General features: G+C 37.8%; 1 protein-coding gene across 2 annotated transcripts in view; it reads right to left on the bottom strand.

Annotated features, from left to right (window-relative positions):
* RAB28 (RAB28, member RAS oncogene family) overlaps window positions 1-15,778 on the bottom strand; it is an 82,874-nt gene that overhangs the window by 50,453 nt on the left and 16,643 nt on the right. For both annotated transcript variants that reach the window (XM_080927073.1, XM_080927072.1), the window contains exon 4: window positions 1,392-1,521. In XM_080927073.1, coding sequence (XP_080783199.1) covers window positions 1,392-1,521 — 130 coding nt within the window. The remainder of the gene's footprint in view (window positions 1-1,391; window positions 1,522-15,778) is intronic.

The raw sequence follows: 15,778 nt of genomic DNA, 5'->3' as shown, positions 1-15,778 counted from the left end.
TCTCTTTCTCTGACCTCAAGTAAATTGGAGACTATCAGATTATACCATAATGCCTCATGTATCTAAAAATTTATTAATATTTTCTTTTCAAAAGTACTATAGGTCAATGAACCAAATAGTATTTGAGTTGCCAGTTCAGTTTTATGCTTTCTAGATGCTATATATCATAGTTCAAGAAACTGATCTCAAAAAATTACATATCTGTACTTTTTACCAAGTATTTCTCCCTAACACAATTCTCTCTCTCTTTCCTCTCTCTCTCTCTCTTTCCCTCTCTCTCTCTCTCTGTCACACACACACACACACACACACACACACACACACATCTGCATTTCAGAAATAAACCCTTCAAACTTCAGGAAAAGCTTATAAAAGATGGTAAGAGGAATAATGAACTGCCACCCAGGAACTATTCCTTCTCTAAAATATAGTCATAAAGTGAGATGTCACAAAACCCCAAGAACAGAACTGAAACTATAATGCAGTGTCATAAAATCTACGGCTTTGTTACCATTCTTAACAGTCCATGTTGTTTCCTGAATTTCACAGAAAGCCAGAACATACACTAATAGTCTTAAACTTACCTTTACAAAAGCATCCAAAAGTCACAATACAATTATGATAGAGCAATCCTCAAAAAAAGCTACTGAAAAGTAGGTCTTAATCTCACGGTATGACTGTTCACATAGTTGAAAGTTATTCTTTCAATATGATCCATATCATATACTACAAAGCTCAAAGATTAGATATCACTAAAAAAATGTTGGCTGGGTATTCATATTTTAAATTTTTTTCTACTTAAACTCCAAAAAAGCTGTTTCCAGATAGCAAATATATTTTAGGAATAAAATGATCAACAATATAGGCAAATGTCAGCCGGACACTTGGGAGGCAGATCACTGTGAGTTGGAGGCTAGTCTGGTCTACAGGGTGAAGTTACAGGACAACTAGGACTAAACACAAAAAAAGAAACCCTGTCTTTAAAAAAAAAAAAAAAAAAAAAAAAAGAAGGCAAATGCTTTTACCAGGTCTCACTTGGACTACAATAATCAACTACCAAAGAGCAATGAACAGACTTTATTTCCTTTAGTTCCAGGGACTGATGAGTTCAACATCAAGGTAACAGCAGATATTGATGTGACCTCTCTTTCTGGTTTGATGGTCACCTTCTTCCTAAGAAAAAGAATCCTGCTGTGTTTCTTCTTGTAAGGACCACTAATCCCATTCATGAGGGCTCTGCTATCATGACCCAGTCACTTTGTAAAAGCTATTACCTCTACTTACCACCATATTGGAAACTCTAGTCTCAATACATCAGTTGGTAGGAAAACACAAACATTCAGTCCACAGAAGCAAAACTTTTTATACATAAATAAGGAGTAACAACTTACTTTTATTGCCCACTAAAGCAACCAGGGGCTGAGTTTCTGACTCTTCACTTACTGTCTTCACCACAGAATACCAATCTTCCAAATTCTCAAAGCTTTGGTAGTTTGTAATATCATATACCAAGAGGATTCCCTGTTGCAAAAGAATTATAGAATATTTATAACATACTTTTGAAATAATATTAATAATACTCTTCAAAGTTTCAGATATAGCAGGCATATTATAAAATGCAGTTGCTTTTATATATAATTGATTTCAACTTAAATATGCGTTCTAAGTAGAAACAATAACAAATAATCCCATTTATAATAAATTCTGAGAAAAAGATGCAATGCAAGCTAAGGCATTTTTTCAAAGTTGTAATTTCCCAATAAGATACCGAAAGAATTCTTAGTGAATTCAGGATAAGAAACTTCTGTCACAGTAAAGCACAAGGACTACACACTGCCTCTCACTTTCACAAAGTCAACCATTCAAACTTTCCAGTAAGTGACCATCTGCTGCCTCTGCAATTTTAGATGTCTTCAAAAATGAAGATTCCATGATGTCCCTTGATAGGCAATTTCAGTGTTTAACACAATTTTCTTTAAATGAATTGTGGATTTCCTCTTTTAGCCCTCTGTGCATTTAGAGAACAACTGAAAAGTATCCTGCTTATAATAACCTTCCTATACTTGAAGACAGTTAAGTAACTCCTTAGCAGTCTGCTTTCCAGAGTAAATAAACTCTGTTCCTTAAGGCTGCCTCAAAGGGCCTATTTTCTGTCCCTTTAATCATGCTATTGAGTCTTCCCAGGACACACTACATAAAGTTTTTTGACATCCTCTTTAAAATGAGCAATGTAAAACTGGACATGATACTATAATAAGAGTCCAAGAAAACCTAAATATAAGAGAGGGGTTGCTTCCTGCCTCTTATAGATCATATTCATTTTAAATTTATCCCATTATGTTGTGAAGGAAGAAAGACAAGTATATACATACACAAAAATAACAGCACTACATTCTTGATTCTCATCCAGTGTGTGGTTCAACACTTAATACAAATCTCTGCTTACAGGAGAAGTCACTTATGGGATTCATGTCTACTTCTTATGTTATAATAATATAACTATTTTTGCATCTGCTAAACATCAAACACAGATTGACATCTTTACACCAATCCTCACAGCTCCTCCAGAGATTGGCATGATCCCCATTTTACTGATAAATGGTTATAATAACCAAGGTGACCCAGATAGATAATTGATGAAACCAGGACTGTAGCCAGGGACTAAATGATGAAACATGCTTGTCTGCAGACACCATACATGCATCATGTTGACTGCTAAGGAGATGAATGCTAAAGTTCAAGAAAGTCTTCCAGGTTAGCTACACATATAAATAGGTTGGTATACAACACATTAGTCACAGAAGGTAGTAAGTTAGTAATAAGGGTGTATTCCACTGCAGCTGCAATGTGACATTACTGAATACAGACACTACTGGAACACTACGTAGCATTTCTACCCAACACATAAACTAAAAACGTGAACAACCTTGGGAGCATAGACAACAGAGATTATAGCAGTTAGTAAATAATTCATTTTGACCACATAGCATTTCTAACAACATTTTTAAGTTTATATGAAAAATTAAATCTTGAGGATAGTCAACAACTCGCTTACAAAAACTGCCAAAAATTAATAGTTGAAGTCCTAAAATAAAAAGACTGGCTGCTAGTATGATCTTCCAGTACTGAGCTTTCATTAAGCCACACTGACCCTTAAGTCACCTATCTCTTATCTTTAAAAGTAGATTTCTAGGGAGTAAAAAGATGAGTCAAAAATTAATAGCACTGGGTTTTCTTCCAGAGGACCTGGTTGAGTTCCCAGCACCCATATGACAGCTGTCATCAGTCTGTGAGTCTAGTTGCAGAGAATCCAACATTCTATTCTGGCCTATGGGGGAATTGCAAACTTGTCATACACAGATAAAACATGCAGGGAAAATATCCATACACATTGAAAAACAACTGTATCTTAAAATAAGATTCCTGTAGTTTCCAAGATCTTTTTCAATTTTATCATTCTGTAATTTTAAAGTCAGATGTGGTGTCTCACAGCTATTTTCCCAGAACTACAGAAGTTAAGGCAGAAGGACTGTTGAGTCTAGCCTCTACTATATAGTGAACTCAAGAACAGTCTAGACTACAGAGCAAGACCCAGTTTCAAAAACCTTTTAGAACATTAACGAAATAGAGTTATCTAAAATAAAAAGTACAATATTAATTTCTTGAAAAATATAGTTTCAAAGCTGAACTCTAGAGATAACCACTCCCCAATTTACTGACTCTACTCCCTCTGTGGTGGGGGGTGATGGTATTTATTGTTGGCTGAAAGAGTTGTACCCTTGGATTCCAGGCCTGGACACACCTTTAATTATTCTTTGTGGTCTCACTTTTAGGATGTTTAATACATCTATATGATTAGAAGACTAGGAACACACACTAAATAGATAATGTGAAATTAGCAGTTTGCATAATTGTACATGACATTTTAGTAATTTATTTATTTTTATTTTTATGTACACTTATGTTGTATGTATGTCTGTATGAGGATATCACATCCAAGAAGTTACAGACAGTTGTGAGCTGCCATGTGGGTACTGGGAATTGAAGCCAGGTCTTCAGGAAGAATATCCAATGTTCTTAACTGCTAAATCATCTCTCTACCTCCACCCCATCTAGCCATATTTTTAATATTTTTTATCATTAAATAATAAAAAAATTATTATTCAATGTCCATTACATTCTCATGGTAACTTTGAGATGTTTAAAACTCATTAAATAAAGGCCAAGATGTGATAACTAATCCTTGAGACTGTGGAACCTTTGAATTAATACATGAAACTCTTTACTCAATGTAAAAAACAATAGCTAAGTTAGACAAAATACATGCAAGCAGAACACATTTGCCACTGTGTACTGCTGGCTAGCACAGTGGTACATGCCTAGGATTCAAGAGGTATAGACATGTGGATCTCTAATAAAGGTTCTAGTCCATGTATATGTCATAAACTTCTATTGAATGTAGTTTTACTTAAGAATTATCAGTGGCTCAATATAGTATTGGAAGTACTAGGCAGAGTAATCAGACAACAAAAAGAGGTCAAAGGAATACAAACTGGAAAGGAAGAAGTCAAAATATCGCTATTTGCAGATGATATAATTGTATATTTAAGTGATCCCAAAAAATCCACCAGAGAACTCCTATAGCTAATAAGCAACTTCAGCAAAGTAGCTGAATATAAAATAAACTCAAACAAATCAGTAGCCTTCCTCTACTTGAAGGACAAATAGGCTGCAATGAACTGCAGACTGACTGAAGTTCGCAGGACTCTCAGCAGCCCAGTCTTCAGACCACACCACACTTTCACAAGGTTTACCTCCAGGAACTTGCAGAGCAGGAAAAAAAAAAAAAAAAAAAAAAAAAAAAACAAGGTCACCTCCTGCTCCTGGTTCTGATGAGGAGAATGTAACCATTGCAATACTCTTTAAAGCATCATATCCCTTGGGTAAAAGAAAGTTTCCGACTCTTCTAGCCAGCCTCTCATTGAACTAAGGCCCACTGAAAGACTAACATTTTCATTAAAATACAGAACTTTCCCATTCTTCCATACAGTGTCAGCAGAGATCCAGGATAAAGGCATCTACAAGTGCAGCGTTCTACTGAAAAAGAGTTCTTTGAAACTAAAAAGCCCAAGTGGGATGAAATAGACCCTAGAGGACCTGATACCTCTGGCACCTAGAGCTGTAAGTAAAAGAATAACACATCCAGGGCCAAAGCAACGTAAAACTTCTTATCAAACGTTCATCTTCCCAAATTCTTGTTATTCACTCACTCTGTGCATAATTCAATAGAAAATTATTAGGTATTTACTACAGGAACTCTTTCCCTGGGGGGTGTACAAAGGGATACACCCATCAGTAAAGGGCACCAAAGACAAAATAAAGTACATTTCACTTAAATTCCAAAATAAAGTGAAATCCAATTTAAGAAAGTCTTAAGTTTACAGGGCTTACTTACAGCCATATTCCCAGGAGGTCTCTCTCCAGCCTAGATACTGCTTTCCCTGTAGCTGCAGAGATGGAGCAGCCCTTCAAGTAACCTTCTATATACTGTACATACTCCAGTACCTCCCAAGACCAAGAGACCAAGTTCAAGTAGGACAGAATCACATACACGTGGCAGACAGGTGTGGGAGGGAGCTGCTGGAATCCCAGTTGAGGATCCAGTAATCCTTCTCCTACCCTAGTCTTTTATAAAAGAACACCAACACATCAACTGTCAAAAGCCTCCACATAAGGGGTTAGTCCAAGGAATACCACCATTCTGATGAGGACACTTTGAATCTGCAGCAGAAGATATGATTTCTCAGACTCCTGTGCTTATAACTATGCCTGTCATCTGCTGTCATGCCTCCCCACTGTGACTGACAGTTAACCCTCTATAACCATAAACCAAAATAAATTCTTGTATCAGTTGCCTTGGGAGTTTCATCAGGACCAGCAGCCCGCCAGCCCACAGGTCCCTGGGAGCTCAGAAAGGTGGAAGGGTGAGACAACTTCTTCTACCCACGTTCTACCCTGAGAGAGGCCACCCAGAACACTCAAGGCACAGGCAGAGTTACTGCCTGGGAGTGGACACTTCTGGCCCAAGGCCAGACCTGGCCCAGGTACATCAGGACTGAGCTCTGACTTCGAAATTCACAACCTGCCCTGAGAAACACCCAGAAACAATCTTCGTCTGGAGACCACAGGCCCACAGACACACAAGAGAAACAAGCTCTAATAAGAGACAACAAGATTACATATCATCACCTGTAACAAGATGGCAAGAGGCAAGTGCAAGACCCTAAGAAACGGAAACCAAGACAACCAGGCAACATCAGAACCCAGTTCTCCCACCACCACAAATAGTGGATATCTGAACTCACCAGAAAAACAAGATTTAGACTTAAAATCATACTTCATGATGATGATGGAGATCTTTGAGAAGCACATAAATAACACACTTAAGGAGAATACATGCAAAGAAGTTGAAGTCATTAAAGAGGAAACACAAAAATCACTTAAAGAGCTAAAGGAACACACAAACAACCAGGTGAAGGAACTGAAAATGGAAATAGAAACAATGAAGAAAAAAATAAAGGAGACAACCCTGAAATTGGAAAACCTAGAAAAGATATCGAGATGCAATGCTAGCATCACCAACAGAATACAAGAAATGGAGGAGAGAATCTCAGGAGCAGAAGATAAAACAGAAATCATTGACACAAAAGTCAGACAAAATAAAAAATCAAAAAGATTGTAAGACAAAGCATTCATGAAATCCAGGACACAATAAGAAGACCTAGGATAATAGGTGTAGAAGACGGCAAAAAATATCAACTGAAAGTCCCAGTAAATATCTTCAACGAAATTATAGAAGAAAACTTCCCTAGCCTAAAAAAAGAGATGAGCACGAACATACAAGAAAACTACAGAACCCCAAATAGACGGGACCAGAAAAGAAATTCTTCCAGACACATAATAGTCAAAACAACAAATGCTCAAAGAAAGAATACTAAAAGCAGTAAGAGAAAAAGGTTAAGTAACATATGGAGGCAGACTGACCAGAATTACACCAGACTTCTCAACAGAGACTATAAAAGCTAGAAGATTCTGGACTGACATCATACAGACCCTAAGGAAAAAGAAGTTCCAGCCCAGGCTACTATATTCAGCAAAACTCTCAATTACCATAGGTGGAAAAACCAAGATGTTCCAGGACAAAAACAAATTTACACAATATCTGTCCACAAATCCAACCCTACAAAGGATAATAGATGAAAAACACCGCCACAAAGTGGGAAACTTCACCCTAGAAAAATCAAGAAACTAATCCTCTTGCAACAAACACCAAAGAAGAAAATCACACAAACATAACTCTACCTGTAACAACAAAAATAGCAGGAAACAACCATCACTATTCCTTAATATCCTTTAACATCAATGGAATTAATTCTCCAATAAAAAGACATAGACTACCAGGCTGAATATGCAAAGATGATCCAGCATTTTGCTGTGTACAGAAAATTCATCTCAGCAACAAAGACAGGCACTACCTCAGAGTAAAAGGTTGGAAAAAAACTTTCAAGCAAATGGTCCCAAAAAACAAGCTGGAGTAGCCATCCTGAGAGCAAATAAAACTGATTTTCAACTAGAAGTCATCAAAAAAGACAAGGAAGGACACTTTTTATGCATAAAAGGAAAAATCTATCAAGAGGAACTCTCAATCATGAACATCTATGCTCCAAATAGAAGACCACCCACATTCATAAAAGAAACACTACTAAAGCTCAGAGCATATACTATACCACACACAATAATAGTGGAAGACTTCAACACCCCAGTCTCATCAATGGACAAATCATGAATGCAGAAACTGAACAGAGACACAGTGAAACTAACAGAAGTTATGAACCAAATGGATTTAACAGACATCTATAGAACATTTCATCCTAAACAAAAGAATATACTTTCTTCTCAGCACCTCATGGCATCTTCTCCAAAACTGACCATACAGTTGGTCACAAAACAGGCCTCAAAAGATACAAGATCAAAATAATTCCATGCATTCTATCAGATCACCATGGACTAAGACTGGTCTCCAATAACAACAACAACAACAACAACAAAAAGCCCACATGGAAGCTAAACAATGCTCTATTCAATGACACGTTGGTCAAGGGAGAAATAAAAAAAGAAATCAAAGACTTCTTAGAATTAAACGAAAATGAAGGGATGACATACCCAAACTTATGGGATACAACAGTGCTAAGAGAAAAACTCACAGCACTGAGCACCTCCAAAAAGAAACTGGAGAGAGCATACACTAACAACTTGACAGCACAACTGAAAGCTCTAGAACAAAAAGAAGCAGATACACCCAAGAGGAGTAGATGGCAGGAAATAAACTCAGAGCTGAAATCAACCAAAAAGAACTATACAAAGAATCAATAAAACCAAGAGCTGGTTCTTTGAGAAAATCAATAAGATTGATAAACCCTTAGCTCATCAAGAGTATCCAATGACAAAGTCAGAAATGAAAGGAGAGACATAACAACAAAAAATGAGGAAATTCAAGAAATCATCAGATCCTATTACAAAAGCCTATACTCAACAAAACTAGAAAATCTAGAGAAAATTAATTATAACATTTCATATTCTTAATAATTTTTCTAGTGACTGCTTTTATATTTTTATTGAAATAAGATTATAGTAATCTTAGTCTTTTTTTTTTTCTTTTTCTTTTTCTTTTTATTGGATACTCTCTGTATGTACATTTCAAATGTTATGTTCTTTTAACTCAATCCTATACCCTGTTCCTCCACTGCCTCCACTAAGGTGCTCCCTCTCCAACCTCAGCACACTGGTATTCCCCTACACTGGGAAAACAAGCCTTCCCTGAACCAAAGGCTTCTCCTTCCATTGTTGACAGAGAATACTATCCTCTGCTGCATACGCACCTGGAGCAATGGGTCTCTCTATGTGAACTCATTGATTGGTGTTTTATTCCCTGGGAGCTATGGTAGGTTTGGTTAGTTGATCATTTTGTTCTTCCCATAGAGTTGCAAACCCTTTCAGCTCTTTCAGTCCTTTCTCTAGCTTCTTCATTGGGGTCCCCGTGTTCAGTCCGATGGTTAGGTGCAAGCATCCTCCGCTATATCAGTATGGCTCTGGCTAAGCCTCTGAGGAAGCATCCATATCAGGTTCCTGCCACTAGTTGAAATTGGTAATACTTTGTAGGTTTAGTGGCTGCATATGGGATGGATCCCCAGCTGTCTCTAGATGATCTTTTCTCCAATCCCTGATCCTCTATTTGTTCGATTAATTCCTCCCATAAATGTTTTGTTCTCCCTTCTAAAAAGACTGAGGCATCCACCTTCTGGCCTTCCTTCTCTTTAAGCTTCATATGTTCTGTGAATTGTTTCTTGGTTATTCCAAGCCTTTTGGGATACTACCCACTTATTAGTGAGTATATACCAATGAGTGTTCTTTTGTGACTGGGTTACTTCACTCAGGATTATAGCTTCAAGTTCCATCTATTTGCCTAAAAATTTCATGAAGTCATTGTTTTTGATAGCTGAGTAGTGCTCCGTTGTGTATATGTACCACAATTTCTGTATCTATTCCTCTGTTGAAGAACATCTGGTTTTGTTCCAGCTTCTGGCTATTATAAATAAGGCTGCTATGAACATGGTTGTGCATCCTTGTTAGATGTTGGAACTTCTTTTGGGTATATGCACAGTGGTAATGCTGGGCCCTCACGTAGTATTATGTCCAGTTTTCTGAGGTACAGCCAGACTGGTTTCCAGAGTGTACCAACTTACAACCCCACCAACAATGGAGGAGTGTTCCTCTTTCTCCACATTCTCACCAACATCTGCTGTCACCTGAGTTTTTGATCTTAGACATTCTGACTGGTGTGAGGTGGACTCTCAGGGTTGTTTTAATTTGCATTTCCCTGGTGACTAGGGAAGTTGAACATTTCTTTAGGTGCTTCTCAGCCATTCCATATCCTTCAGTTAAAAATTCTCTGTATAGCTCTTTATCCCATCTTTTAATAAGATTATTTGATTCCCTAGAGGACAATTTTCTAGACAGACACCAGGTACCAAAATTAAATCAGGAATAGATAAACCATTTAAACAATCCCATAACCCCTAAAGAAATAGAAGCCGTCATCAAAAGCGTCCCAAACAAAAAAAAAAAAAAAAAGCCCAGGACCAGAAAGGTTTAGGTCAGAATTCTATCAGACCTTCTTAGAAAACCTAATACGAATAGTCTCCAAACTATTCCACAAAAATAGAAACAGAGTGAACAATAACCAACTCATTCTTCGAAGCCACAATTAAGCTTATTCCTAAATCACCCAAAGATCCTCCAAAGAAAGAGAACTTCAGAGGCCATCTGCCACCAGGAACAGCAGAAAGCCAGGGACGCAGGCCTCATGAGACTGCACTACAAGTAGCCAGGGCACAGAGAGGACTGGGCCGAGCACACAGATAGGGCGACCCCCCCCCCCCCCGCCAATTGGTTAAGGGGAACAGGAATTCTGCCTTAGGGACTCAGTTTCCACCCAGAGGGCCGATGCCTGCGGACCAAACACTCAGGCCATGTGCCACTGAGAACAGCGGAAATCCAGGGACACAGGCCAGGTACACAGGAGAGACAGGAACCAATCACTGACAACAAGACCACATATAATCACAGACAACAAGATGGCAAGAGGAAAGAGAAATAACTTACTATATGGAAACCAAGACAACCTGGCAACACCAGAACCCAGGTCTCCCATCACAGCAAACAGCTGAATGCCAAACACTCCAGAAAAAGAAGACTCAGATCCAAAATCATAACTCAAGATGATGATAGAGATGCTTAAACAAGAAAGGGAGGAAAAGCATAAAGAAACAGAAACTTTTAAACAGGAAACAAGAAAAACACTCAAAGAAATCAATGAACTAGAGGAAAACAGAACCAAAGAGATAAAGGAATTGAAGAAGAAATTTAAAATAAAAATGGAAACAATAAAGAAAACACTACAAGAGACAACCCTGGAGGTAGAAAACCTACAAAAGAAATCAGTAGTCACAGATGCAAGCATTTCCAACAGACTACAAGAGATGGAAGAGAAAATCTCAGGGGCCGAAGACAACATTGAAAACATAGACAAAACAGTTAGAGAAGATGCAAAATACAAAAAGCTCCTAACCCAAAATATTCAGAAGATCCAGGACTCAAGTAAAAGACCAAACCTAAGGATAATAGGAATAGAAGAGGGCAAAGAATATCAACTAAGAGGCACAGTAAATGTCTTCAACAAAATCGCAGAACTTCTCTACCCTTAAGAATGAGATGACCATAACCATAAAAGAAGCCTACAGAACTCCAAATAGAGTGGACCAGAAAAGAAATTCCTCCCGACACATAATAGTCAAAACGCCAAGTGCCCAAAGCAAAGAAAGAATACTAAAAGCAGTAAAAGAAAAGGGTCATGTAACATATAAAGGCAGACCAATCAGAATCACACCCAACCTCTCAATAGAGACTAGGAAAGCTAAAAGATCCTGGAGAGACATCATGCAGACCCTAAGAGAGCACAAGCTGCTATACCCAGCAAAACTCTCAATCACCATAAATGAAGAGAACAAAATATTCCAGGACAAAACTAAATTTACACAATATCTGACCACAAACCAAGCACTACAGCGGATTATAGGTGGAAAACCCAATACAAGGAAGGAAACTACATCCTAGTAAAAACAAGAAAATACCTAAGCAAGAAAATCAAAAGAAGAAAGACATACAGGCACAATTCTACCTCTAAAAGCAAAAATAACAGGAAACAGCAACCACTATTCCTTAATATCTGTTAACATAAATGGACTCAACTCCTCAATAAAGAGACATGGGTTATCAGGCTAGATACATAAACAGAATCCAGCATTTTGCTGCATACAGGAAACTCATCTCAGAGACAAAGACAGACACTATCTCAGAGTAAAAGGTTGGGAAAAAAACTTCCAAGCAAACGGCCCCAAGAAACAAGCTGGAGTGGCCATTCTAATATTGAATAAAGTAGATTTTCAACCAAAAGTTATCAAAAAAGATAAGGAAGGACACTTTTTACTCATTACAGGGGAAATTTGTCAGGAGGAACTCTCAATCCTTAACATATATGCTCCAAACACAAGAGCACCCATATTCACAAAAGAAACCCTACTAAAGATCAAAAAATACATTGCACCCCACACAATATTAGTGGGAGACCTCAACACCCCATGTTCATCAATGGACAGATCATGGAAACAGAAACTGAAAAAGGATGCAGTGAAATTAGCAGAGGTTATTAACCAATTGGAGTTAATAGATATCTACAGAACATATCATCCTAAAACAAAAGAATACACCTTCTTCTCAGCACCTCACAGCACCTTCTCAAAAACTGACCATATAATCAGTCACAATAGATATAAGAGGATTGAAATACTCCCATGCATCCTAACAGATCACCATGGTCTAAGGCTGGTCTTTCATAACAACAAAGACAACAAAAAGCCCACATACACATGGAAACTAAACAATGCTCTATTAAACGATACCATGGTCAAAGAAGAAATAAAGGATTTTCTAGAATTTAATGAAAATGAAAACACAACATACCCAAACCTATGGGATGCAATGAAAGCAGCACTGAGAGGAAAACTCATAGCTCAGTGTGCTGCCAAAAAGAAACTGGAGAGAGCATACACTAGCAACTTGACAGCACAGTTGAAAGCTCTAGAACAAAAAAAAGCAGATACACCCAAGAGGAGTAGACAGCAAGAAATAATCAAACTCAGAGCAGAAATTGACCAAATAGAAACAAAAAGAACCATTCAAAGAATCAAAAAAAACCAAGAGCTGGTTCTTTGAGAAAATTAAGAGATTGATAAACCTTTAGGGAGATTAACAAGAGGGCAAAGAAAGAGTATCCAAATTAACAAATCAGAAAGGAAAGTGGAGACATAACAACTGAAACTGAGGAAATTCAAGAAATCATCAGATCTTACTACAAAAGACTATACTCAACAAAGCTGGAAAATCTGGAGGAAATGGATGAATTCCTAGACAGATACAAGATCCTAAAGTTAAACCAGGACCAGGTAAACCATCTAAATAATCCCATAACACCTAAAGAAACAGAAGCAGTTGGGCTGGAGAGATGGCTGAGCAGTTAAGAGCACTGACTGCTCTTCCAGAGGTCCTGAATTCCCAGCAACCACATAGTGGGTCACACCATCTGTAATGAGATCTGATGCCCTCTTCTAGTGTGTCTGATGACAATGACAATGTACTCACATATATGAAATAAATAAACAAATCTTAAAAAATAAAAATAAAAAAAAAAAAAAAGAAATAGAAGAAGTCATCAAAAGCCTCCCAACCAAACTAAGTCCAGGTCCAGATGGGTTCAGTGAGGAATTCTATCAGACATGTATTGACAACCTAATACCAATACTCTCCAAACTATTCCACAAAATAGAGTCAGATGAAACACTACCCAACTCATTTTTCAAAGCCACAATAACCCTCATTTCTAAACCACACAAAGACCCTACAGGAAAAGAGAACTTCAGTCCAATCTCACTTATGAACATTGATGCAATAATACTCAACAAAATCCTTGCAAACCGAATCCAAGAAAACATCAAAATGATCATTCACCATGATCAAGTAGGCTTCATCCCTGGGATGCAGGGATGGTTTAATATACAGAAATCCATCAACGTAATCCACGATATAAACAAATTCAAAGAAAAAAACCACATGGTCATCTCACTAGATGCTGAGAAGCATTTGACAAAATTCAACACCCCTTCATGTTAAAAGTCTTGGAAAGAACAGGAATCCAAGGCCCATACCTAAACATAATGAAAGCAATATCCAGCAAACCAACAGCCAACATCAAACTTAACAGTGAGAAACTTGAAGCAATCCCACTAAAATAAGGGATTAGACAAGGCTGCCCACTCTCTCCCTACCTATTCAACATAGTATTGGAAGTCCTGGCCAGAGCAATTAGATAGTAAAAGGAAATCAAAGGAATACAAATTAGAAAGGAAGAAGTAAAAACATCACTGTTTGCAGATGACATGATAGTGTATTTAAGTGACCCCAAATATTCCACCAGAGAACTCCTACAGCTGATAAACAAGTTCAGCAAAGTGGCTGGATATAAAATTAACTCAAACAAATCAGTAGCCTTCCTCTACTCAAAGAACAAACATGTGGAGAAAGAAATTAGGGAAAAGATACCCTTCACAATAGTTACAAAAAATATGAAATACCTTGGTGTGACTCTAGCAAGTGAAGGACCTGTATGACAAGAACATCAAATCTCTGAAGAAGGAAATCGAGGAAGATCTCAGAAAATGGAAAGATTTCCCATGCTCATGGATAGGAAGGATCAACATTATAAAAATGGCCATCTTGGGACTGGAGAGACGACTCAGTGGTTAAGAGCACTGACTACTCTTCCAGAGGTCCTGAGTTCAATTCCCAGCAACCATATGGTGGCTCATAACCATCTGTAATGGGATCTGATGCCCTCTTCTGGTGTGTCTGAAGACAGCTACAGTGTACTCATATAAATAAAATAAATAAATCTTTTTAAAAAATGGTCATCTTAGCAAAAGCAATCTACAGATTCAATGCAATCCCCATTAAAATTCCAACCCAATTCTTCATAGAGTTGGAAAGAGTAATGTGCAAGTTCATCTGGAATAACAAAAGACCTAGAATAGCGAAATCCATTCTCAACAACAAGAAAATATCTGCAGGAATCACCATCCCTGACCTTAAGCTATATTACAAGGCAATTGTGTTAAAAACTGTACGGTACTGGTACAGAGATAGGCATGTGGATCAATGGAATAGAGTAGAAGATCCAGAAAGGAGCCCTCACATATATGGTCACTTGATTTTTGACAAAGGAGCTGTAAACATTCAATGGAAAAAGGACAGCCTCTTCAAGAAATGGTGTTGGTCCAGCTGGCACTCAGCATGCAAAAGAATGAAAATAGACCCTTTCTTATCTCCTTGTACAAAGCTCAAGTGCAAGTGGATCCAGGATCTCCACATTAAACCAGGTACACAGAAACTATTAAAAGAGAAAGTAGAGAAAATCTTAGAACATATAGGCACAAGGAGAAAATTTCCTGAACAGATCACCAATGGCTTGTGCTCTAAGGTCAAATATCGACAAATGAAACTTAATGAGATTGCAAAGTTTCTGTAAGGCTAAGGACACTGTCAAGAAAACAAAACAGCAGCCAACAGAGTGGGAAAAGATCTTTACCAGCCCCACATCAGATAGAGGCCTAATATTCAAGGTATACAAACTCAAAAAGCTAGACACCAGAGAATCAAACAACCCTATTAAAAATGGGATACAGAGCTAAACAAAAAGTTCTCAATTGAGGAATATCAAATGGCTGAGAAGCATCTAAGGAAGTGCTCGACATCCTTAGCCATCAGTGAAATGCAAATCAAAACAACCCTGAGATTCCATCTCACACCAGTCAGAATGGCTAACATCAAAAGTTCAGATGACAGCAGATACTGGCAAGGATGTGGAGAAAGAGAAACACTTCTCCACTGTTGATGCGGTTGTAAACTGGTACAACCACTCTGGAAATCAGTCTGGCAGTTCCTCAGAAAATTGGACATAGTCCTACCTGAAGATCCAGCTATTCCACTTCTGGGCATATACCTCAGAGAAGCTCCAACATACAACAAAGACACATGCACCACAATGTTC

Source organism: Micromys minutus (genome assembly GCF_963924665.1).
Source record: "Micromys minutus genome assembly, chromosome: 1".
In the NCBI taxonomy this organism is placed as follows: domain Eukaryota; kingdom Metazoa; phylum Chordata; class Mammalia; order Rodentia; family Muridae; genus Micromys; species Micromys minutus.
This window is presented reverse-complemented; position numbering and strand designations above follow the sequence as displayed.